General features: G+C 47.4%; 2 protein-coding genes across 2 annotated transcripts in view; one reads left to right on the top strand and one right to left on the bottom strand.

The window, feature by feature from the left end:
• Positions 1-12,648, top strand: part of LOC144806511 (uncharacterized) — a 54,875-nt gene extending 42,227 nt beyond the window's left edge. The window contains exons 2-3 of the mRNA XM_078672856.1: positions 5,366-8,095; positions 8,682-12,648. Of these exons, the coding sequence (XP_078528982.1) occupies positions 6,083-8,095; positions 8,682-8,855 (2,187 nt within the window). The 5' untranslated portion in view covers positions 5,366-6,082 and the 3' untranslated portion in view covers positions 8,856-12,648. The remainder of the gene's footprint in view (positions 1-5,365; positions 8,096-8,681) is intronic.
• The window catches only part of LOC144806531 (uncharacterized), a 653,350-nt gene that overhangs the window by 169,337 nt on the left and 457,843 nt on the right, over positions 1-26,170 (bottom strand). The gene's annotated exons all lie outside the window — the stretch shown is intronic.

Raw genomic sequence — 26,170 nt, 5'->3', positions numbered from 1 at the left:
CACGAACACCGCGGAGAGGTGTGGGTCAAACAACTCGTGGAGGAGGTCCGTGATGTACGTCTCCCACTTGGTGATAGCGGTCATCTCCGGTATTCCCTTGACACATAGGTTATTGCGCCTCGACCTGGCTTCCAAGTCCTCATTTTTGGCGCGTATGACGCCCAGGAGCTTATCCATTTGGAGCAGTTGCTCCTTCGTTTCAACTTGGACTTCATGACATTCTGTGTGACGGTTCTCAAGCACATCCAAACGCGTCTCATGAGTGGTAACCTGCGTTTTTACCGCATCAAGTTTGGATGTCAAGTTGTCAAGTTTGGCATCTATGTTGCGGAGACTTGTGCGCTTGTCTAACATAAGTGTCCGGAGGTCCGGACTCTGGTCATCCGTATCCTGTTCTCCGGATCCATCGGCCTGCGTTTCTGACTCTGCGGCACCCTGCTTAGTGACACGTCTGTTCTCGAGGGTGAGTTTCGGCTGCTTGGCGTCCTGGCGCCCCATGGTGCACGTGTCGCAGGGCGCTAGGCATGGGTGTTTACGCAGCCCTGCACTAGTAAAGCTGAGGGTGTATAAGGAGCACACCAGTGGACCGCACCCCAGGTAGCCGATAAATCCCACACCAGCAATCTCTGGGGTGCATAGCCGAGGGGCGCACTCTCCGCCGCCACCTGCCATGCGCCTCACAGAGGCGGACCACCTCAGACACCAGCACCGGCAGCGGGGGCGATATCTCTGCTTGCTAGTGCACCAGTGTGTCCAGAGAGCACAATCAGCGGACCTTCAGGGCCTTTCCATGGTGCATGCTGCCCCCGGGGCACAGCGCCTCCATCGTGTACAGCGCGCAATGTGGCTTATGGCGGCAAAATAGCAAGGACAGCACCTCTGGCGCCCAACAGGTTTCCCCGTTTGCTATGGTGATGTCAGAGGTAAAGAAAGGATGCAGTCAACCCGCCTGACCTTCTCAGAGTTCTCCAGGACCGAGTGCCAAGCCGCCCTCCTCAATCAGCAATCCACCACAAAAGGAGCAACTCAAAATGGCGGCCGCAGTGATACCCTTTCAGCCGCAGATGGTGGAAGATCACCCTGGTGCTACAAACGTCCCCGGTGCGCAGGAGAGCCTGCAGCACCAACAGTCAGGCAGCCCAGTTACCAGCAAAGCAGCGCCGCCTCCAGGTGCATTCCGCCAGCGCTGCAGGTAAATTCACTTCCCTCCTCCGTTCCACAGCCCCTACATCCCCGCATAGCACACTGGCTGTCAGCGAGACAAGGGGACCCTCCGCCTCATCGTTCACGTTAGCTGCAGTGCGCCCGCGGGGGATCCGGCCCTCCAGCCGACAAAACTCGATCTGGCTGCACCGTCGCAGCAGATCAGGGCCTATGAGGCAGCGGGCTCAAGTGAGATGAGCAGCCGACCTCCGAGCTCCGCACTTGACCGCGGGCATGGCACTTCGTCTCCTCCGATATCAGCCCCTCGGCACTCCGGGACTCAGGATTTCGCCAAGTTGATCCCGACTCACTTCACCACCTCAGCTTGAGGTTTGGGTCATGCGAGGGCTCTCCCAAATGCAGGATAATAATAGGATAAGATTCTGACCGGCAGAGCTCGCTCAAGAAGTGGCCATTCTGCTGCACTGCAGGCCACGCCCCCGCCATACACACAAGTTTAAGCACATAATCTGTCACAAACAACGAAGGACGGCATTGGTTTTTCTCTCCTTTTTCAATTCTGAATCAATGTTAAACTGTCAAAGAACGGAGCCCGTTGACTCCCGTTCATAGAGAAGTTGTGACCCTCTAGCCACCGGACCAAACAGAAACAAAGAAGCCAGGCAGTCCAAAGACTACCAAGAGGTCATCAGACAGGAATTAACCACAGACCGCCCTACAGACCATCCCATGGGTCTCCCTGGTTCACCTTCAGGACTATTCTGACTGAGCCCGCTGCCTTAGCGTCGCTTCAGATGTGTCCAGAAGTCACCCAGTTACCTCCACAGCTTTTCCGAAGACAGTCCGGCCGGGTGCGCATTAGAAATGCCACACCAAGGCGTCAGATTGAAACCTCTATTATTCACCAAACAAGTCCGCGGAGCATCTGCCCGTGCAGCCTCAATGCTGCCCCGTCGGATTTCCAAAACTCCTCGTGGTACGCCGACCACCAACCTACCAAAATCAAATTATTTCAAAATATCGCTCAAGAGCATAATCCATAAACAACAAATCAATACACTCACCTGGTGCACCAAAAATAGGATTGTGAGTTCTCCGCTGCCCACTCCTGAAGATCAGCTCGGATCAGTTCCTGGGTTTCACCCGTAGGACTCCGGCGAGGGGTCACTAGCAGCAGGGAGCTCTCTGTTCCCGAGAGCGGAGTTCAGCCAAGAAATTTTAGTCAGTCCGCCCCCGACCAGAGCGCTCCTCCTAATGTCCATATTTTACCCTGTGTTACGGGAGGACGACCCCAAACATGGAGTACCGGAGGAGTCGCCAACTGAAGTACTGGAAAAATATCGAACAAGGCCACACTTACCAATAGCCAATATATATTAACTAAATAACCAGTCAATAGGCGGTGAAGAAAAGGCAATCTTTTTTTATCAAATAAACTCTGCGCAGAGGAGCCCCCTCGTCCACACCCAGTCAGTGCACCAAGAAGACTCCTGATTTACACATGAGACCAATCCTTTATACAAAACACACATTACATGAAATAACCATATTTGGCATTCTACCAATAGGTACGAGATCTCAAGGAAGGGCCATATATGGCACACAAAGCCAGCTTAGAAGTCTGTTTCTACTATTATAAGGAAGGTCAGAAAGGGTAACTCCCTTTCGTCTCGGTACATGGGAGTAACAGCCCAGCGCCAGCAAGAATGTGCTTATCGTCTCTAAAGCCAGATGCGACCTTGGGCCTTAGAGAAGGAAAACAGTCATGAATTCAGCTGTCCTGCAACTCAACTAATTAGGACCTGACTGGTGTATAGGGAGAACCACACGTGATCGCTACCCAGTCCCGAGTCGACAGATTCAAAATGGAGTCTGTGCGGCTTTTCTAACTATGGTGCAACTCGGCCTATTTACAAGGAACGTAAACTACCTTTAATTACTAACATAAAATGATGCGTATCTGAGGATATACATCTTTGCAGCTACATCATGTTAACAAATATAGTGTTAGATACTCCAGCAAAAGGAATTCTGTTTCTCAAGGGCGATGCTGTTTTCTGCCACTCTAATTGATATTCTAATCGAATGGCAGCTTAATCAACGGGAATGGCAGATTTTAACACTCGAGTGGTCGTGACCTGCTGTTACCTCCCGAAATCTCACCAGGAGGAGGTCTAGCGCGTTATATTTTCTCACAAACGCTCGCCACCTTACCGTTGGCGAACCGCTTGAGAAAAGAACTCTGCATGGAGTTTTTTGGAACAAGTCTGCACAGAGTGCGGAGTGGGCAAAACTTCGCGAGCTCCTCCAGCAGAGCGGAATTCTTCACCCACCCCTAGTTTTGAGGCAATAATCTGTTGGACAAACTACTAACTAGGCCCTTTGTCTGCAATAAGTGTTGTAGAAGAAGTGAGATCCATGGCCTAGTGAGTATGAGGCAGTTATCTGACTTCTGATGAACCCCACAGAGTGAGTGTGCAGCCAGAGGGCAGTGGGGGGGCCGAAGGACATGAATTTAGGTAAACTTGAAAATGAGAAATATGGAAAGGTACAACTGCTTCTTCACCTGTGGATAACTAACACCTCCTCCCGCTCTTCCAAATGCCCATCCGGTCACAAATGGCATCCTGGGCCCCAAAAGTACAAAATCATGCCAGATGCCATGTAATGTTGGAAAAGGGGGTAAAAAGAGTAATAGTCACACATCTGCTGCGGGGATATGTCAGGTAAATTATTGGTTGTGATGGATTCTCTATAAGTACTAAATGACTGATGTCGTTGAATATTAAATTATATTACTCAACGTTTGTTTGCCTTATCTGCGCTTATAATGTAAAGGACGGGCCTTACAGTGAACCCCTCGTTCTGTTTGACACAAAAGCCCTGGAAGGAGCTGCATCTTACAGAACTTTATCTACTTTAGGAAGAACTAAAGACTTGCTTATTAAAGTTGTCTTTCAGGGCCAGAACCGGGTGCTGTAAGATGCACTAGTTTCAGGGAGATGCACAGAAGTTATGGCGATAGGAAACCCCCCTCAACCCACAATAATGTTCCAATCTTCCAGGTTAGAAGAAACCAGAAATGCTTGAACCAAGGGAGCTGCTGAAAGTGTCAGAGGTGACTTATGAACAGCGAGGTAAAGACAGGAGTTGGTATTTGAGATGATCTTAAGTAAATCGGAGAGAATGAGAAAACGTGTGTAAATGGAGTTACTTTTGTTGTATACTTCGTAAAGAGTTACTGGAAATTTTACAGCCCAGCCTGATCCATCTCTTTCTCTAAACTCTATTGCTGTTTAAATGAAATCTTGACCATATGCGTCTATCTTAAGCTATACCTCAAGCACTTGGGTGCTCCGTGAGCGCCCTTACTTTGCTCAGTTACTCTGTAAACATTGGTAAATCACCTCTTTTCCAGACATTAATAAGATGTCACCTGATCAACAGAACATTTAGTTAAATATCTGTGTATGATGAAATATTCCTTGCTAAGTTTCAAAAGCGATAAAGAAGAAGGGGGAGATTTACTAAGATTTTGCACTGTGTTTGCGTCACAAAAGAGGCACAAAATGGCGCATAATCTTTTTTCCTAATTTACTTTCCAGCACTAAGCTTGTTTAGCACTGGAAATAACGTTAAAGTAATGTGACACTGCGTATGGCATTGTTTCGCATTACTTTGTGCCATGGGGGCCTGCCAAGGGTGGTGCATGGGTGTTCTCGTGCAACCACAAAACTAGGTGCAAGGAAGGAGAAATACTTTCATTTCTTCTTCCTTTTCTGACTTTGCATGTGTGCTGCACTGTGCAACACGTATGCAAAATGGTAAAAGCTTTCCCTCGTGTCAAGGCATAGTGCTTTGTACAGGAAGGGTGTCCTTCCTGTACAAAACCCATGCTGGACTCACAGACCCACACACCCTAGTGCTCTGGTGCTAAGGTGTGTGCATGGCGCAGGCCCTCTGTAATCAGTGCCGGCACAAGGGAAAGTAAAGGAGAGAGTCACATCTCTGAAAATATGGTGCTCTCCTGTTCCCTTCCTGTCGCGCCACGCCGCGTAGCCTCGCGGGGGAGGGCTGCGCTGCATTGTGTGGAGATTTGCTAAATCACTCCTGAAATGTCTTTTACAACCAGTTAAACATTGTGAATTCTCATTCCATTATGTTTCCATTTAGTAATTTTAAATATCTTTACATCCAACAGAAAACAAGCCTTGAATGTATGAATTGACCATCAATAATGAAGCGAAGGCTGTAATTCTTCAATAATAGCAGAAATAATGAGCTCCAGTATTCAGGAAAACATCAGCGCAGTCGGCGACAGAGGAACTTGCACACAAACTGACAGATCCCGGATGAAGCTTCAAGGGCAGTTCAGGATTGTAAGAGTCTGAGCTGTGCACCGCCACGCCACAAGACGAAGAAATGACCTTAGTAAAATTAAGGCAACAACAATAACAAACCCCCTCCTGTATAAACAAGTGTCCAACATCAGCTTTGATCATGGGATCGGTATGATGTGATTACCGCAGTGCTCTGTTTTCTAAGATGATTACAAGCCATCATTCCGTGCTCTAGGTGAATTGTAAACTCTTTCTGGCCAAACCACAATAACCAGAGAAGAGCACAACAGAGCGGAGCCAGACAACTGACGGGTAAAGGAAAGAGGAGTTCTTATATCTACAATACAACAGACTGTCCCGATTTGCACCGGCCAGAAGGAAGATACATCTTTACCCGCAAGCGTGCATTGCCATATTCCAATCTAAAGGCACAATCGCCTACAAAGACACCTTCTACATATTAGGAGTGTGGCAAATATTTGGTGGCTTTCGCATTTTATTGTTAAAACAGAAATCAAACGTGCAAATTACTGCACACATATAAAGTTTGTGAGAAAAACACAAGTGCTTTATCAGGCATGTCGGCCCATCAGGAAATGCAGTCATGGGATGTAGACAAATATATACCCGACCCACAGACACTAACCAAGAAAGAAGAATCATACACATGCAGCAAGAGCTTTAGTTTGTCATCACTACGCAAGCTTCATCAGCAAACCTACACAGGAGAAAAACCATTCAAGTGCAGTGAATGTGCAAAGAGCTTTAGTCAGTTATCACACCTCCAACAACATCAGCGAATACACACAGGGGAAAAACCATTCAAGTGCAGTGAATGTGTAAAGAGCTTTGGTCAGTTATCAACCCTACAGATACATCAGCGTACACACACGGGGGAACAACCATATCATTGCAGTGAATGTGCCAAGTGCTTTAGTCACTTATCAAAACTCCAAAAACATCAGCGAATACACACAGGGGAAAAACCATTCAAGTGCAGTGAATGTGCAGAGTGCTTTAGTCACTTATCAAAACTCCAAAAACATCAGCGAATACACACAGGGGAAAAGCCATTCAAGTGCAGTGAATGTGCAAAGTGCTTTAGTCAATTATCAAACCTTCAAAAACATCAGCGAATACACACAGGGGAAAAACCATTCAAGTGCAGTAAATGTGACAATAGTTTTTGCAGCTCTTCAGCATTAAGGTATCATCTGCGAACACACACAGTAGAAAAACCATTCAAGTGTAGTGAGTGTGCAAAGAGCTTTAGTCGCTTATCAAACCTCCAACAACATCAGCGAATACACACAGGGGAAAAACCATTCAATTGCAGTGAATGTGCAAAGTGCTTTAGTAACCTATCAAACCTCCAAAAACATCAGCGAATACACACAGGGGAAAAACCATTCAAGTGCAGTGAATGTGCAAAGTGCTTTAGTCAATTATCAAACCTTCAAAGCCATCAGCGAACACACACAGGGGAAAAACCATTCAACTGCAGTGAATGTGACAATAGTTTTCGCAGCTCTTCAGCATTAAGGTATCATCTGCGAACACACATAGTAGAAAAATCATTCAAATGTAAAGAATGTGGGAAGAGATTTAGTCAGTTGTTAGTCCTAAGACGTCATCAGCGTACACACACGGGGGAAAAGCCATTCAAGTGCAGTGAATGTGACAATAGTTTTTGCAGCTCTTCAGCATTAAGGTATCATCTGCGAACACACATAGTAGAAAAATCATTCAAATGCAAAGAATGTGGGAAGAGATTTAGTCAGTTATTAGTCCTAAGACTTCATCAGCGTACACACACGGGGGAAAAACCTTATTATTGTAGTGAATGTGACAGTAGTTTTCGCAACTCTTCAACCTTAAGGTACCATCAGGTAACACACACAGGGAAAAAACCATTCAAGTGCAGTGAATGTGCAAAGTGCTTTATTCACTTATCAAACCTCCAAAAACATCAGCGAATACACACAGGGGAAAAACCATTCAAGTGCAATGAATGTGGGAAGAGCTTTAGTCAGATATCAGACCGAAAACGTCATCAGCGAACACACACTGGGGAAAAACCTTATTATTGTAGTGAATGTGACAGTAGTTTTCGCGACTCTTCAACATTAAGGTACCATCAGGTAACACACACAGGGAAAAAACCATTCAAGTGCAGTGAATGTGTCAAGACATTTAGTAGGTTATCAAACCTCCAACAACATCAGCGAATACACACAGGGGAAAAACTATTCAAGTGCAGTGAATGTGCAAAGTGCTTTAGTCAATTATCACACCTCCAAAAACATCAGCGAATACACACAGGGGAAAAACCATTCAAGTGCAGTGAATGTGCAAAGTGCTTTAGTCAATTATCAAACCTCCAACAACATCAGCGAATACACACAGGGGAAAAACCATTCAAGTGCAGTGAATGTGCAAAGTGCTTTAGTAACCTATCAAACCTCCAAAAACATCAGCGAATACACACAGGGGAAAAACCATTCAAGTGCAGTGAATGTGCAAAGTGCTTTAGTCAATTATCAAACCTTCAAAACCATCAGCGAACACACACAGGGGAAAAATCTATTCAAGTGCAGTGAATGTAACAATAGTTTTTGCAGCTCTTCAGCATTAAGGTATCATCTGCGAACACACATAGTAGAAAGATCATTCAAGTGCAATGAATGTGGGAAGAGATTTAGTCAGTTATTAGTCCTAAAATGTCATCAGCAAACACACACGGGGGAAAAACCCTATCATTGTTGTGAATGTGACAGTAGTTTTCGCAACTCTTTAACATTAAGGTACCATCAGGGAACACATACAGGGAAAAAACCATTCAAGTGCAGTGAATGTGCAAAGTGCTTTAGTCACTCATCAAACCTCCAAAAACATCAGCGAATACACACACGGGAAAAACCATTCAAGTGCAGTGAATGTACAAAGTGCTTTAGTTGGTTATCACACCTCCAAAAACATCAACAAACACACACGGAAAAAAACATTCAAGTGCAGTGAATGTGCAAAGTGCTTTAGTCGGTTATCACACCTTCAAAGTCATAATCGAACACACACAGGGGAAAACCCCTCTCATTGTAGTGAATGTGACAGTAGTTTTTGCAGCTCTTCAGCATTAAGGTATCATCAGCGAACACACACGGGGGAAAACCATTCAAGTGCAGTGAATGTGCAAACTGCTTTAGTCGGTTATCACACCTTCAAAGACATCAGCGAACACACACAGGGGAAAAACCATTCAAGTGCAATGAATGTGCACAGTGCTTTAGTTGGTTATCACACCTCCAAAAACATCAACAAACACACACGGGAAAAACCATTCAAGTGCAGTAAATGTGCAAAGTGCTTTAGTCTGTTCTCACACCTTCAACGTCATAATCGAACACACACGGGGGAAAAACCATTCAAGTGCAGTGAATGTGCAAAGTGCTTTAGTCGGTTATCACCCCTTCAAAGACATCAGCGAACACACACAGGGAAAAAAACCATTCAAGTGCAGTGAATGTGCAAAATGCTTTAGTCGGTTATCACACCTTCAAAGACATCAGCGAACACACACAGGGGAAAAAAACATTCAAGTGCAGTGAATGTGCAAAGTGCTTTAGTCGGTTATCACACCTTCAAAGACATCCGGGAACACACACGGGGAAAAACCATTCAAGTGCAATTAATATGTAAAGAGCTTTAGTCAGTTATCAGACTTAAAAAGTCAGCAGCGAACACACACGGGGGAAAACCCTATCATTGTAGTGAATGTGACAGTAGTTTTTGCAGCTCTTCAGCATTAAGGTATCACCAGCGAACACACACAGTAGAAAAACCATTCAAGTGCAATGAATATGGGAAGAGCATTAGTCAATTATCAGACTTACAAAGACATCAGCGAACACACACAAGGGCAAAACTATATGATTGCTGTGAATGTTTGAAGAGCCTTAGTCAGTTATCAACCCTACGAAAACATCAACAAACACACACAGAGGGAAAGCCACTCAAGTGCAATGAATGTGGGAAGAGCTTCAGTAAGTCATCACACCTACAACATCTTCAGTGAACACACACGGGAAAAAAACATTCAACTGCAGTGAATGTGCGAAGAGCTTTAGTCGATTATCAAACCTCCAAACATATCAACAGACACACAATGGGGAAAAACCCTATCATTGCGGTGAATGTGACAGCAGTTTTCGCTTCTCTTCAGTATTAAGGTATCATCAGCGAACTCACACAGGAGAAAAACCATTCAAGTGCAATGAATGTGGGAAGAGCTTTAGTCAATTATCAGACCTACAAACACATCAGCGAATATACAAAGGGAAAAAACGATATGATTGCTGTGAATGTTTGAAGAGCTTTAGTCAGTTATCAACCCTACGAAAACATCAACAAACACACACAGGGGGAATGCCACTCAAGTGCAAAGAATGTGGGAAGAGCTTTAGTCGACGATTAGAGCTACAAAGTCATCAGCAAACACACAGGGGGAAAACATAGAAGGGCACTGAAAGTGAGAAGTGCTTTTGTCAATTTTCGATCCCACACAGCCCTCAGTGAATTCACTCCTTCATTTAACTCACATGGAAATAATCCTAGAGCTGCAGAGATTCCGGAAAGAACTTAAGAACATCAAAAATAATATTGACCCTTGTAAATGTAAATGTAATTTGTACTTGTAAAGTGCACTAATACCCCAACTGGGGTGTCCTGGTGCTGTAACGCATACCGCTGTGGAACCCTTCCTGGCTTTTCCCTGTGAAATGTCCACTCCTGGGCACCCCCAAGGTGAAGCCAGTCATCCCAGCGCTGTTGGGGCCGTTGTGGAGATTAAGCAAGCTATTGCCCAGAGTTGCAGAGTGGGACCCATGATTAGATTAGGCATTGAGGCGAGAATTATTAGGTTCGAGGAAATTGAGCCCAAGACCCGCTGAGGTGGGAATCGAACCCAGGTCCCGGGCCAGACCTCTGCATCAGGGCCTGCCACTCTAACCATTGAGCCACATTTCTCCACTTCTGACCCTTCTGAGGACATAGAAAAGAGCAAAACAGTGCAGTTATTGTGAGAGGAATGAAATACAGAAAAAGATACAATTCAAATTATGTAGGACATTGAAATACCAGATGATAAAAGACCCGAATAGCAGTAAAGAAGAAAAACAGATAACAGTATCTGCAGAATTATAAAAGTGTTTGTTTCCAGCGATTGTTCACTTCCGTACACATAGCAAAGTGACATTATGTACCAGGATACACAGTGGGAGACAAGCACAATGTGGATTAAAAGAAAAGAAACATTGTTGATTTTTATTTGGTGAAGAAGAGATACAAAGAAAAACATTTAATCGCACCTGACCACACTACCTGTAAAAGCAACACTGAACAATACTGGGACTAACAGTGGTATTTTCAGTTAACTTGTCGGATTAGTGATAAAACTTATAAACCCAACACAGCCAGAGTGGACCTGTTGTCACGGCTCTGGAGATGGAAGCTTCATTGGTAAAATGCATGTATTACTATTAACAAATGCCACTGCACTATATGTAATGAACTAAAGCGAAGCACAGGTGTTCAAGAAATAACCTATTTTTAGATATAAAAGAGCATATACCTTGTTTTTAAGTAACGTTTGCTGCATCTTTTACACACTGTTATCGGTTGATGGATCAGCTCGTGCCTCAGGCCTTATAACTAAGTGGGATCCGTGGCTCCTCTTCAACTTGGCTCTCCCTATTCATTTTGTGACTTGCCAAACTCTACTTTTTACCAGAATTGAGCCACTGTAAGCAGTAGACTTTGTTTGAAGAATGTGGTGAAATAGCGAAATCCCACAACAAAAGCATATATGTGCCAGGACAATCAGTTGCACTCCCAGCAACTCGTCTTCCACACTTGATTGTCCCTTGTCCTCAAATGTTCTGAAGGATTTGTCGTATGAATGCCAGAAGTGGCAGTGACATTCATGAAGCTAAAGTTAACAGGAGTGTGTGGGAGATAGAGATGGGAGAGATAAAGAGAGCGAGAGTGACAAAGAAAGGGGGAGAAAAAGAACAAATTAGAAGGAGGGGGAACGGTACGTTATTTGTACTCATCTAAAAATAGAAGAAGCAGCCGAATACATGCCAATGTGTGACATCACCAGAGAAATGGGCTGAACACCTGTGAGTTTAATGTTTATTTTTAATACCTATAGACCCATGTCATGCCAATAAACAGGGCACAAGTAAGGAAAATAGTGAAGGAGCCCATTATCATATGCAAATCACAGTGACAATGCAATCCATCACAAAACTCCAGGTTACCTGGCTCAGAAACGTACTCTTTCTGGAGTTAACCGACCCTCCAGGAGCAAAACAGACTTACTTCTGAAACCGGCTCGCTTCCGCAAGAAATAGACTTATGACCGAGCATTCTCAGGAGCAGCACCGAGAATTTGGAATGCACTCCCACCAAACATCAGAAGAATCACATCTATCGCAACCTTCAAAAAGGAAGCAAAATCATTCTATATGAGCAAATTTCTCACATAAGACTGATTAGACGACTGCTTGTCTATAAACTGCTCACTTGTCTATAAACTGCTCACTTGCACTCAGTGCTCCGCTATCCGATGTTGGTACAAAGTTTATCCTGTTATTTAGCTGTGCCTTCGTCATTTAACTACTGACTGTATATATGTTTATATGCTATACTGAAGTGTGAAACAGTAATGACTGGTTTTGTCCTCTAATGTTCTGGTTTTATCCACTAATGTACTCGTTTTGCTGAAACGCTACTGTAAAGCGCTCTGATACCCTACACTGGGTCATGTTCGTGCTATAGAAAACACAAAATAAATAAAAATAAAAATAAATGTAGTGACATCACAAGAAGTGATGTCAGCCCTTATAATAATTTTCGCGTGAAAGGTTGACGGCCTGTTTTAAACACAATAAACAAGAATCATAAAATAATGTAAAAATAAGTTTTTGGTTTCAGTTTTTATACATCATGTGTTTTGCCCACTATTAGTTTGTTACTGCACTCGGAAATGACTGAAAGTGTAAATATTTTTAAACAGATATGTGGAACTTGGAAATTACATTTTTAAACAGTTTTCAGCGAATAAATAAAATGTACTTTTAATTTGCGTTTGTTTCCTGACGTTATTCTTTATCCAGCCCCAAAGTGTTTCACATTTACAATGTATTAAGCAATAGAAGGACTAATTTTGTCAAGTTCTCTGTTCCTCTCTTGCGCCACTCACACAAACAAACACTCAGAGTCCTGTGTCTGCAGTGCTGGGGCACAAAGTAACAATTACCAGTTGCAGACTAAGGAGCTAGGTGCAACTGAGTCCCGTTTCTAGATAATAGTGGGGGGACCCCTTCAAACTGTGGCTACCCTCCGACTTGTGCCGTGCTGATAAAGCAATCGTGAATTTGAGTAATTTATGATGAATTGAAATGAGAGAAAGAGAAGAACAGAGCAAGGTGCAGGATATATTAAAGAAAATGAAAAAAGAGACACAAGACTGTTCTGTGTACTAGCACTTTACGTAAACAAGTTGTGCTGTGTGTTGTGAACAGGCTGTCACCCCCTTTGTATGTAAATGAGCTTCTGTGACCAGACAACCCAGGCTCCCATCTCTTCTAGCGCGGATGATAATGTGAGCACTGTAAGGTAATTACAAACTAGGGCTTTATTGAGAAACAATCGGCTTCCAGGTCACACAGCTGTTGTTATGTAGTTCTTTATTCATTTTTATTCATTTACTTTAATTTGCAGCAATCCTCCAGGTTACTTTTTCTCAGTATTACACTTCAGGTCGCTCATTTATCGGCATGGGTTTTGTCCTCACACTGGTCTAGGATGGGCCTTCTCAAGGTAGAAGGCGCTGTAATAGGAATAATAAATCAGACATATATGAAATTGTATGTAAACAGATGTGTGCCTTTCAGTTATCCGGCATCACCAGACTCACATCTACACATGTAATTGAGCACCAGACTAAAGTGACTCCTCCCTGAATAAATATGTGCCATCAGTAATCGGGCTGCTAGTTCCGCTGATGCGCACAGCAAATACAGTTTCTGGGATTGTGCGCATTGGCCTAAATTTTAATTGCTGAAGTTGCACGCAGTTTCGCTGATGCGCACAGTTTATAAGGCTTGTGGATATTGCGCACTGTAAGCAGATCACTGAAGTTCACCCTTAAGTAGTGACTAGGTCAAAACATAGTACGTACATCATACATAATGTCACTGCCCCTCCCTTCTTGTTGACATCTCCAGGAGTTCCTTCTCTCTCGTGGCTGAAGTGAAAGAAGGTTTTCACACATTATGCTCGTGTCTGTGGCATTTCCTTAAGCGCAGAGAGGAAAGCCTCATGGTTAATGCATTGTTTGGGCTCTGAGGGACAAGAATTCTTTGAACACCTTCCTGAACTCTCTGATAGTGACTCTGCCATTCTTAATGAATATGAAATCTGCTTCAAAAAGTTGGACTTGCACCACCTCCCCAAAGTGAGTACTGTCCTTGAACGATATCACTTTGGGAGAAGGATGCAAAGGCAGGATGAGTCAGTCAAACAGTGCATGACTACCTTGCGCAAATTGGCTTCCACGTGCAATTTTGGTGCAGCTTAGAGGAGCGGTTAAGATATCAGTTCATGTTGGGATGCGCCCTCGACAAAACGAGAGATGCCCGGTGGCAAGAAGAAAAGCCATTGCTTCAAGAAGTACTTACCGTAGCTAAAAGTCACTAGCATTCAAGAGCGTGTGTTGATATTATACGCAAAGACAGTTCAGGTGAAAGAAGGAGAACATTGATGTCAAGGTGCTGGTGGATAGATTAGTTGAACCCAAATCGAGCTCCACTTCAAAGCCCTTTAACACAAAGAATTTTCAGGTGTGGCAACCCTGGCCATATGGCCAACTTTAAAGACCGCCCAGGCTGGAAGGCCATGTGAAAAACTTGTGAGAGAAAAGGTCACGTCTCAAAAAGCTGCAGAACGGGCAACAAGCATAAAAAAGTCATGGAAGTTGAATATTATGAAGAAGAATTGGAAGGAATCAATATTCTCCCAGTCACAGGGAACGCTAGTGATGGCCCTCAGGAGGTAGTTTTGATCAATGATGCTCCAATGAGCATGCTGTTCGACTCTGGGGCCAAGATAACTCTAGTCCCAAAAGCATTTTATGAGCTTAATTTGCTGGGCAAAGTCACCCTGTTGAAGCCAGACATTAGACCAATAGGTTAAGGTGGGGTGACTATTGAGTTGCTGGGTTATTTCTGGGGCCCAATTGACTTCAAAGGGAGAGCCTTGCCTGGTAAAATCTATGTATTGATGAAAGGGGATTCGCTCATAAGTTGGTTCCATCAACGTGATCTACATATCTGCCTTGATCACAATGAGATCTGTCTGCGTAAAATAATTACCACCAGTTAGGGTTGTTAGTAATGCTAATCGAGACTGGATCAAGGAATTCCCTGAGGACTTTGCTGGTGAGCTGGGTGTGTCTCAATAACTATGTACATCGGATAAAGGTCAAATCTAATGCTGTTCCAAAAACTGCTAAGGTTAGGAATGCACCTCTGTTAGTAAGGGAGTGCATGAAAGTTGAATTAGACAATCTCTTAGCCAAGGGCATCATTCAAGAAGTTGAAGCAACGGAGTGGGTCTCTCCTGTTGTTATGGCCCGCACGCCAATGTGGAGGTCAGGCTCTGTGTCGGCTCGAGGGAGCTCAACAAAGCAGTTATTGTTGATCATTACCCTTTACCCAACATAACTAAAATGCTGGATTCTCCTGAGGGGACAAGGCATTTTTCATCCTTCGACTTGACCTCCGCCTATCACCAGGTCGGGCTTCAATCAATCAATCAATCAATCATAGCATTTGTAAAGCGCACTACATACCCGTGATGGTCTCAAGGTGCTGGGGGGGGGGGGGGGGGTGCTGCTACTGTTCGAAGAGCCAGGTCTTGAGGAGTCTCCTGAAGTTTAGAAGGTCTTTGGTGGGGAGGGTGTTCCACATCTTGGCGGCGAAGTGGGGGAATGATCTCCCGCCGGCGGTCATTCTTCGAATGCAGGGGATGGTGGCGAGGGCGTGGTCTGCAGAACAGAGCTGGCGGGTGGGATTGTAGAGGCTGAGTCGCCTGTTGAGGTACGCTAGCCGGTGTTGTGGAGTGTCTTGTGTGCGTGGGTGAGGAGCTTGAAGGGTATCCTCTTGTTGATGGGGAGCCAGTGCAGGTCTTTCAGGTGGGGTGTGATGTGGCTGCGGCGGGAGATGTCAAGGATTAGGCATGCTGAGGCGTTCTGGATGCATTGGAGTCATTTCAGGAGTTTGGCTGGGGCTCCTGCGTAGAGTGCATTGCCGTAGTCCAGTCTGCTGCTGACGAGGGCCTGGGTGACCGTCCTTCTAGTTTCGGTGGGGATCCACTTTAAGATCCTGCGAAGCATGCGCAGAGTGTTTGACCAGGAGGAGGAGACGGCGTTGACCTGCTGTGTCACGGAGAGTGTGGAGTCGAGGATGACCCCTAGGTTTCGTGCGTGGTTGGTGGGTGTAGGGGGTGCTCCTACTGCCGTCGGCCACCAGGCCGAGGGGGTGGAGCCGAGGATGACGACTTCCGTCTTATCCGAGTTCAGCTTCAGTCGGCTGTTCCTCATCTAGTCGGCGATGGTCTTCATTCCTTCGTGGAGGTTGGTTTTGATGGTGTGGGGGTCCTTGGTGAGCGAGAGGATCTGATGGGTGTCGTCGGCATAGGAGATGATGTTTAGGTCGTGCTGTTAGGCGACGTGGGTGAGTGATGCCATGTAGACGTTGAACAACGTTGGGCTGAGAGATGAGCCTTGGGGTACGCTGCAGATGATCTCAGTGGCTTCGGAGCGGAAGGTGGGAGGCTGACCCTCTGGGTTCTCTCGGAGAGGAAGGAGGTGGTCCAGTCCAGCCCCTTCTCTTGGATTCCGGCATTGTGGAGGCGTGCTCTTAGTTTGCGGTGGCAGACTGTGTCGAAAGCGGCTGACAGGTCCAGGAGGATGAGGGCCGCGGTTTCTCAGTTGTCGAGCATGTTCCTGATGTCGTCGGTGGCGGCGATGAGGGCTGGGATGGGTCCAGGATGTTGTTCTCTTCAAGGAAGCTGGTCAGTTGTATGTTGACAGCCTTTTCGATGACCTTCTCCGGGAACGGGAGCAGGAAGATGGGCCGGAAGTTCTTGAGGTCCTTGTCAAGTCAAGTCAAGTCATAACATTTATATAGCGCACTACATACCCAGAGGGTTTCAAGGCGCTTAGGAAGGGGAGGAGGATTATTTGTCAAATATCCACGTTTTAAGCTGCTTTCTGAACGCTAGGTGATTCTGGGTGAGGCAGAGGTAAGCGGGGAGTGAGTTCCATGTTTTGGCAGCCAGGTATGAGAAGGATCTGCCTCCCATGGTGGTCTTGTTGATGCGAGGTACAGTGGCGAAGGCTTGGCTGGAAGAGCGAAGTTGTCGGGAGGGGGTGTAAAAGGACAGTCGAGAGTTGAGGCAATCTGGTCCGATGTCGTAGAGTGATTTGTGTGCGTGGGTAAGCAGTCGGAAAGTAATCCTCTTATTGACGGGTAGCCAGTGGAGGTCTTTAAGGTGACCAGAGATGTGTTCGTTGCGTGGGATGTCTAATATGAGCCTGGCTGAGGCGTTTTGGATTCGTTGTAGTTTCTTCTGGAGTTTAGCGGTGGTACCTGCGTAGAGGGTGTTTCCGTAGTCCAGTCGGCTCGTGACTAGAGCGTGGGTGACTGTTTTCCTTGTTTCGGAGGGGATCCAGCAAAATGTTTTTCTGAGCATGCGAAGAATGTTAAAGCAGGAAGAGGATACGGCGCTGACTTGTTTGTTCATTGAGAGTGAAGAATCCAGGATGACGCCAAGGTTCCGTGCGTGGTCTGTCGGGATGGGTGCATTTCCGAGGGCTTCCGGCCACCAGGAGTCGTCCCATGCAGAGGGGGATTTACCTAAGATGAGGACTTCTGTTTTGTCTGAGTTCAGTTTCAGACGGCTTTGTTTCATCCATTCGGCGACTTCTTTCATTCCTTCGTGTAGGTTAGTTTTGGCGGTGCTGGGGTCCTTGGTGAGAGATAGGATCAGTTGAGTGTCATCCGCGTAAGAGATGATGTTGAGGTTGTGTTGGCGGGCGATGGCCGCGAGGGGGCTCATGTATACGTTGAAGAGGGTGGGACTGAGTGAGGATCCTTGTGGTACGCCGCAGATGACTTCGGTGGCCTCGGACTTGAAAGGTGGGAGGCGGACTCTCTGGGTTCTTCCGGTGAGGAACGAAGTGATCCATTCCAGTGCCTTTCCTTGGATTCCGATGTTTCTGAGGCGTTGTAAAAGGGTGCTGTGGCAGACTGTGTCGAAGGCTGCAGAGAGGTCGAGGAGGATGAGGGCGACTGTGTCTCCATTGTCCAGCAGAGTTCGAATGTCGTCTGTTGCTGCGATGAGGGCGGTCTCAGTGCTGTGTTTGGCTCGGAAGCCAGATTGTGAGGGGTCGAGGGATTTGTTGGCTTCGAGGAAGGCGGCGAGTTGGTTGTTGACGGCTTTCTCGATGACTTTGGCCGGGAATGGAAGGAGCGAGATGGGGCGGTAGTTTTTGAGTTCGGTGGGGTCTGCTGTTGGTTTTTTCAGAAGGGCGGTGAGTTCAGCGTGTTTCCAGTCTTCTGGGAAGGTAGCGGAGTTGAAGGAGCAGTTGATGACGTCTCGGAGGTGCGGAGCTATGACGGAGTCTGCTTTGTTGAAGATGTGGTGAGGGCATGGGTCTGTGGGGGATCCAGAGTGGATGGAGTTCATCAGGCGGATGGTGTCCTCAGTGGAGATTGGCTTCCAGGCGTTGAGGGTGTTAACGGGGGGAAGATGGTCAGCTGATGGTAGGGTGGGTTGGCTTCCGGGTTGGTTGTCAAAGCTGTTGTGGATGTCAGCAATCTTGTTGTGGAAAAAAGAGGCTAGGGAATCGCAGAGGGTTTGAGAGGGGGTGATGTCGTTGGAGTTGGCCGAGGGGTTGGAAAATTCCTTGACGATGTTGAAAAGTTCCTTGCTGTTGTGGGCGTTGTTGTCAAGTCGATCTTTGAGTGCTGTTTTCTTGGCTTTTCGGATCAGTTGGTGGTGAGTACGGATGGCGCTTTTGAAGGCGTCCTTTTTGCTGGTGGATGGGTCTTTTTTCCAGGCCTTTTCAAGGGAGCGGCATAGTTTCTTGGACTTCTTGAGGTCGTCGTTGAACCATGCGGCCTTCTTGATGCCAAGTTTGTGTTGACGTTTTTTCAGTGGTGCTAAGGTGTCGGCGGTGTTGGATAACCAAAGGGTGAGGTTGGAGGCGGCTTCGTTGGCGTTAGAAGAGAGGGCTGGGGAGGTTTGAAGGAGCGATGTGGAGATCTGTTCTGTGGTGATTTTGTTCCAGTTTCTTTGTAGAGTTGGTTGGAGGTGGATGATGGGTTTCGGCTTGTTGTAGGTGAAGTGAACGCAGCTGTGGTCAGTCCAGAGGAGATCCGTAGTGTGGCTGAAGGAGACATGGTTGCTGGAGGTGAAGATGGGGTCGAGAGTGTGACCTGCGATATGGGTGGGGGAAGTGACCAGTTGTTTAAGTCCGAGGTTGTCGAGGTTGTCTAAGAGGGTGGCGGTGTTGCGGTCGTTGATCTTTTCAAGGTGAAAGTTGAGGTCTCCCAGAAGGATGTAGTCTTTGGAGGGGAGCGCGTGTGGGGTGATGAAGTCCGTGATGTCTTCACTGAATTTTGCGCGTGGACCTGGTGGTCTGTAGAGGAGGGTGCCTCTGAGTGTGGTCTTGGGGTCGATGTGGATCTGGAAGTGAAGGTGTTCGGAGTTGGCGAGGTTGGCATCAGAGCTGGTTGAGATGCGGATTGTTTTCTTATGGACGATAGCGATTCCACCTCCTGTATGGTCGGTGCGGTCCTTGCGTGTGATCTTATAGTCATCAGGGATGGCGATGGCGATGTCAGGGGCGGAGGAAGCGTTCATCCATGTTTCCGTTAGGAAGGCGACGTCAGGAGAGATGGTGTCTAGTAGGTTCCAAAGGTCAATGGCGTGCCTGTGGACCGAGCGGGTGTTGAGAAGGATGCATTCTAGGTGGTTGGGGTCGGGAATCTGTGTTGTGGTCGTAGCGGTGTCGGTGACGGTGCTGCTGAATTTGCAGGAGTAGCAGGAGAAAGGTCCATGGGTGCGTCCAGGAGCGGCTTGGACGCAGGTGGGGGAGCGGCCGGGGTTAAGGGCTAGGAGGGTGGCGGCATCGTAGGTAATGCGGGGGGGGTGGGCGGCGAGAGGGGCAGGGGGTCTGGCGCTGGGCGCGGTCCAGGCGCGGACGGGCGTAGACGGGCTTACCTTTGGCGCACCTTCGGCGCGGGTTGGGCGCGGTCGCTGCGCGTGAACGCTGCGCGCAAGAATACCTGTCATATATGGATGGAGGGAGGGGAGGGGCGAGGGCGTGTCAGCTGGGAGGCGGGTCGGGCACACGAGGAGGACAACAGATCAACAAAATGGAGGCGGGGGGAGGAGCGGAGCGTAGCGCTATTGGCAGGCGCGCAGACAGAGTAAATACACAGCTAAGAATCAGTATAGCGCTGATAATGCAGAGCGCTAGTACACAGCAGGCAAATACAGTTACAGTTATGGCAGAGATCTCTTCAGCAAAGCGGCGCTACGATGCCCAGCCAATGACAGTATAAGCACACAACCAGAATCAATATTAATATCTATAGCGCTGATAATGCAAAGCGCTAGCACACAGCAGGCAAAGACAAATTCAGTTAAGGCAGAGATCTTTTCAGCGAAGCGGCGCTACGATACCAAGTTGTAGCTAGGAGCACAGGGAGCGACCACTCTGTCCGTGAGGAGGAGTGAGTCACAGCGTTTGCAGCCGAGCAGCGCTGTATTAAGCTTAGTGGGAGGGCGTGTCAGCTGGGAGGCGGGTCGGGCACACGAGGAGGACAACAGATCAACAAAATGGAGGCGGGGGGAGGAGCGGAGCGTAGCGCTATTGGCAGGCGCGCAGACAGAGTAAATACACAGCTAAGAATCAGTATAGCGCTGATAATGCAGAGTGCTAGTACACAGCAGGCAAATACAGTTACAGTTATGGCAGAGATCTCTTCAGCAAAGCGGCGCTACGATGCCCAGCCAATGACAGTATAAGCACACAACCAGAATCAATATTAATATCTATAGCGCTGATAATGCAAAGCGCTAGCACACAGCAGGCAAAGACAAATTCAGTTAAGGCAGAGATCTTTTCAGCGAAGCGGCGCTACGATACCAAGTTGTAGCTAGGAGCACAGGGAGCGACCACTCTGTCCGTGAGGAGGAGTGAGTCACCTTGGGGTCCGCCTTGGGTTTCTTTAGTAAGGCGTTGATCTCTGCGTGCTTCCAGCTCTCCGGGAAGGTCGCTGTCTCGAATGAGATGTTGATGGTTTTCCAGAGGTGGATTGCTATGGTGCTGCTGGCTTTGTTGTAGATGTGGTGTGGGCAGGGGTCTTCCAGGGATCCGGACTGGACGGTGTTCATGATCTTGATGGTGTCATTGTCGTTGATGTTGTCTAGGCACGCAGGCGGTTGATACGGATGGTGGTCTTGGGAGCAGGGGTGTGGGCTGTTGCCGGGGTGGTGATGGCGTCGAACATGTCGTGGATGTCTTCATTCCTCTTCAGAACAACCAGAACATTCACTCCTCTTCCCAGTACCGTACCTCCTGTGTAACACCCTTTGGTACCTTTAGATTTCTAAGAATGCCTTTCGGACTGATTTCTGCAGCCTCAGTTTTTTTAGAGGGCGATGGAGGACATTCTTGGAAGCCTTCAGGGTGTCAAGGTTTACCCAGATGATGTGCTCATCTTTGGTGTGGATCTTGAGGAGCATGATGGGAGGCTGAGGTCAGTATTGAAGAAGTTACGTGATGCTGACCTCACCCGTAGGGCTGACCAGTGCCTCTTAGGCTAGCAGTGTGCTCCCATCGTGGTTTTCCTGTTAAAGGGCTCCCGTGAGCCCCTAAGCTGACGAGCTTTTGGAGATGCACCTGCGCGCCTAAGAGGCATCGAGGCCTGTGACGGTTGTTTGGCGGCCTTCTCAACCATCCTAGAACTTTTCTCTACTGATGTGGGATACTATTACGAAACACGAGCCATGTCTCATGTCTAGAGATGCTGGAAATATTAAGTACTTACTTGCACCAACTTTGGTGAATCACACACAAACTTTTTCCGAAACTCTTCAAGTTATACGCACTGCATATACCACAATGCAGAGGGGCGATCCGGAGGAGAGGCTAGCAGTGTGCTCCCATCGTGGTTTCCCGAAATCATCAGGGAAGCATATTGGTGCGCTGCCATGGATGTACATGTAGAGAGGTTAGTGCGTTAATGTGCTGAATGTGCGTGTTGGGACAGGATATTGAAGTCCCGGACGCAACCCATGGTTTTTAGGGAACAGGCTACTGGTCCTTTTAGTCTCAAAATCCCTATTTGTGTAATGCTTCCTGTCACATGATGTCATAGGTATGTTAGGTTAGCATTGCGTGGCTAAATAGATACGATTCGCATTTCATGTTGTACAACCCACTTAGCTATCTGACTAATGAGTAGGCCCCTATGTATACTTGTGACTCCATTAGCTTTTGCAGTTCCTATTAGGTTGCTTTAACTAGGCCCGAAGTAGGCCGCAAAATGTTCACGTTGCTTGCCTCAGTAGAATACTGCATTTTGTTATTATTTTCTGTCTGCCTTTCCAAGGCCGCTTTCTGATGTACTAATGAATAAGCCATTCTTTGTATAATGTTTATCTGTAGGGAGGTTTCTGCTCCCACGTTAAGGAGATGCTGAGACCCAGCATCATGACCTTGAACCCCTGATAGTGTGCCCATCAGGCAAGGTTCCTTGTTCAGCCTGAGCTGTTAGTTTTCCATTGTGGGCGTGGTTGGGGGTTTCTTGGAGGGATAATTGTGCATTACTGACCGTTAGGGGTCAGTCCCTTGCCGAACACCACAGGGTGTGGGTCAGACTGGGCTCGCTCTGCAGAGATATGTTAATAAAGTACGTTTGAATTCTCCACTGTCTGACCGACTCTTCATTTGGGAAGGCATAGTAGGTGGTTGTGTATATAACCCGTTGGGCACTTAGTGGCCCTGTCCTTCAGTTGGTGGCCGAACAGGGACCCCACAAATTTGTGGCCCCCTCACCCATCAGCTGGTGTCAGGGGCCAGGGTGGTGTCTGGTCGGTTGGGCGTATTGTGGCCCCACATCTGAAGACTGAGCTTGGTTCTCGCAGCTGCCCCGCCCTTCAGATCGGGCGGATCCACAGCTAGTGGTCTCCAGCTGGGATCCTGAAAAGGCGAACCCTGGATTTGACTGTTTGGTCCAGAGATTCATCAGTGGAGAATAATTTGCCTCACTCTGAGTGCACCAGGTGAGTGGTTTGGGTATTTGGTTCTTTGTCCTTTTGTTCTTTGGAAGTGGCACCACATTTGAATGACACTGGCCTTTGGGCAGCGCCTGGTAACGTTCTTCGGACCGTCTTGAACGACACCAGCCGACGGGCTGAGTGCCTTGAACGGCAGACTGTGGATGACCCAGAGGTGTGATGAAAGTGTGCGAAAGTGACCTGTTCTGGCATGAAGAGTTTATTTTTGAACGCTGTTTGCTTGCGTGGAAGTGTTTGTAACAGATTGCTCATTAGTAACGGAATTTTGCAGTGTCTTGGTGGGTCTGCGGACCCCAGAGTGCTTGTGAGTGGTCTACTGGGCCAACTGGTAATTGGATTCTTGAAAAGGTCCGGGACCATTTACAGACAATCTACCAGCCAACTGGGAATTCGGTCCGCGCTTGAAAATGTCTGGGTTAGAACCTGTCCTCTTGAACTTGGAATAGTCTTTGGATTGTGGAGTATGGTTTTTGAACAGTGTGGGTCTCTTTAAAGTGGTGATGCCTTGTTTTAGTAAATGTATGTGTTTTGGATGCCAATGCCGTTTTTCTGATGCCCGATTGGAAGAGAGCCAGCCTGCACCTCCGGAGGGTACCCCAAATTTGACATATACGTCAAGCATGGTATTGGCCCTAATATGTTTAGCACGCTGTGGCATAAGTATACGAGGGACAATGCCAACCTGCAATGGCATCTTACTGGCTCGTTTGATAAACAAAAATTGGGTTTCTTGCAAGATAAATTGTTCGCTAAGTCAAGTCAAGTCAAGTAATTTGTATAGCGCTCTACATACCCAGAGGGTCCCAAGGCGCTTGAGGAAGGAGGGGAATTACTTGTCGAATATCCAGGTTTTAAGTTGCTTTCTGAATGCTAGGTGGTTTTGAGTGAGGCGGAGGTGAATGGGAAGTGAATTCCAGGATTTAGCCGCCAAGTAGGAGAAGGATCTTCCTCCCATGGTGGTTTTGTTGATGCGAGGAATAGCAGCAAGGGCTTGGTTGGAAGAGCGTAGCTGGCGGGAGGGGGTGTAGAAGGAGACTCGCGTGTTGAGGCATTCGGGTCCGAGTTCGTAAAGTGCTTTGTGTGCGTGGGTGAGGAGGCGAAATGTTATCCTCTTATTGATAGGGAGCCAATGGAGGTCTTTCAGGTGATTAGAAATGTGATCTTTACGCGGGATGTCTAGTATGAGTCTGGCTGATGCGTTCTGGATGCGTTGGAGTTTTTTCTGAAGTTTTGCGGTGGTACCGGCGTATAGGGTGTTTCCGTAGTCCAGGCGGCTTGTAACCAGTGCGTGGGTGACCGTTTTTCTAGTTTCGGTGGGGATCCAGCGAAATGTTTTTTTGAGCATGCGAAGAATGTTGAAGCAGGATGATGAAACGGCGTTGACTTGTCTGGTCATCGAGAGTGAGGAGTCTAGGATGACGCCCAGGTTCCGTGCGTGGTCCGTCGGGATGGGTGCTTTTCCAAGGGCCGCTGGCTACCAAGAGTCGTCCCATGCGGAGGGGGAGGTACCTAAGATAAGGACTTCTGTTTTGTCTGAATTCAGTTTCAGAGACTGCTGAGCTTCATCCACTCTGCTACTTCTTTCATTCCTTGATGTACGTTGGTTTTGGCGGTGTTAGGGTCATTGGTGAGTGAGAGGATCAGTTGAGTGTCGTCAGCGTAGGAGATGATGTTGTGTTGTCGTGCGATGGTCGCGAGGGGGCTCATGTATACGTTGAAGAGGGTGGGGCTGAGTGAGGATCCTTGTGGCACGCCACAGATGACTTCAGAGGCCTCTGACTTGAACGGTGGGAGGCGGACTCTCTGAGTTCTTCCGGCGAGGAACGAGGTGATCCATTCTAGAGCTTTTCCTTGGATTCCGATGTTTCTAAGGCGATGTAACAGGGTACTATGACAGACTGTGTCGAAGGCTGCGGAGAGGTCAAGGAGGATGAGGGCGACTGTGTCTCCATTGTCCAGTAGAGTTCGAATGTCGTCTGTTGCTGCGATGAGTGCGGTCTCAGTGCTGTGTTTGGCTCGGAATCCGGACTGTGAGGAGTCGAGGGAATTGTTGGTTTCGAGGAAGGCGGTGAGCTGGTTGTTGATTGCTTTCTCGATGACTTTGGCCGGGAATGGAAGGAGTGAGATGGGACGGTAGTTTTTGAGTTCGGTGGGGTCAGCTGTGTTTTTTTTTAGAAGGGCGCTGAGTTCGGCGTGTTTCCAGCTTTCCGGGAAGGTGGCGGAGTTGAGGGAGCAGTTGATGACGTCTCGGAGGTGTGGTGCTATGATGGAGTCTGCTTTGTTGAAGATGTGGTGAGGGCATGGGTCTGTGGGGGATCCTGAGTGGATGGAGTTCATCAGGTGGATGGTGTCGTCAGTGGAGATTGGGTTCCAGTCATTAAGGATGTTCAAGGGGGGTGAAGGTTCGGCAGAAGGTTGGGTGGGTTGGTCTTTGGGTTGGTTGTTGAAGCTGTTGTGGATGTCTGCGATTTTGTCGTGGAAGAATGAAGCTAAGGAGTCGCAAAGCGTTTGAGAGGGAGTGATGTCGTTGGAGATGGCAGTGGGGTTGGTAAACTCTTTGACGATGTTGAATAATGCCTTGCTGTTGTGGGCGTTGTTGTCTAGTTTGTCTTTGAATGCGGCTTTCTTGGCTGTCCGGATCAGTTGGTGGTGTATGCGGGTGGCGTTTTTGAAGGCGTCCCTGGTGCTGGTGTTTGGGTCTTTTTTCCAGGCCTTATCGAGGGAGCGACAGAGTTTCTTGGATTTCTTAAGCTCATCGTTGAACCAGGGGGCGTTTTTGCTGCCTAGTTTGATTTGATGTTTTTTCAAGGGTGCTAGGTTGTCGGCGCTTTGAGTTAGCCATTGTGTGAGGTTGATGGCTGCTTGGTTAGGGTTCGACGAATAGGCCTGGGGGGTTCTGAAGAAGCGATGTGGAGATCTGATCGATGGTGATTTTGTTCCAGTTTCTTTGCAGAGTGGGTTGAGGGTTGTGGGTTGTGGCTAAGAAAAGCAGGCAGTCAATGTTTGATTTGGTAAGAGTGTGGCAGAAGGAAGCAAAACAAAAATGTATGAGAGCAGAAAAGGAGGAAAGGAAGTGACAGTCACAAACAATTTTGCAGAAAGTAGTGGCATATGGGAGAGGGAAGATAAAGTAAGGAATAGAATGTGCCGACAGGAAGTTTCGATTGCAGACCGAAAAATGTTATGTTACTATGGAAGAAAAGGACGATTTTCTTGAAGAAGTATTT

Source organism: Lissotriton helveticus, assembly GCF_964261635.1.
Source record: "Lissotriton helveticus chromosome 1_1 unlocalized genomic scaffold, aLisHel1.1 SUPER_1_unloc_8, whole genome shotgun sequence".
Classification (NCBI taxonomy): Eukaryota; Metazoa; Chordata; class Amphibia; order Caudata; family Salamandridae; genus Lissotriton; species Lissotriton helveticus.
Note: the sequence above shows the minus strand (reverse complement) of the source record. Positions and strands in the feature narration are given on the sequence as shown.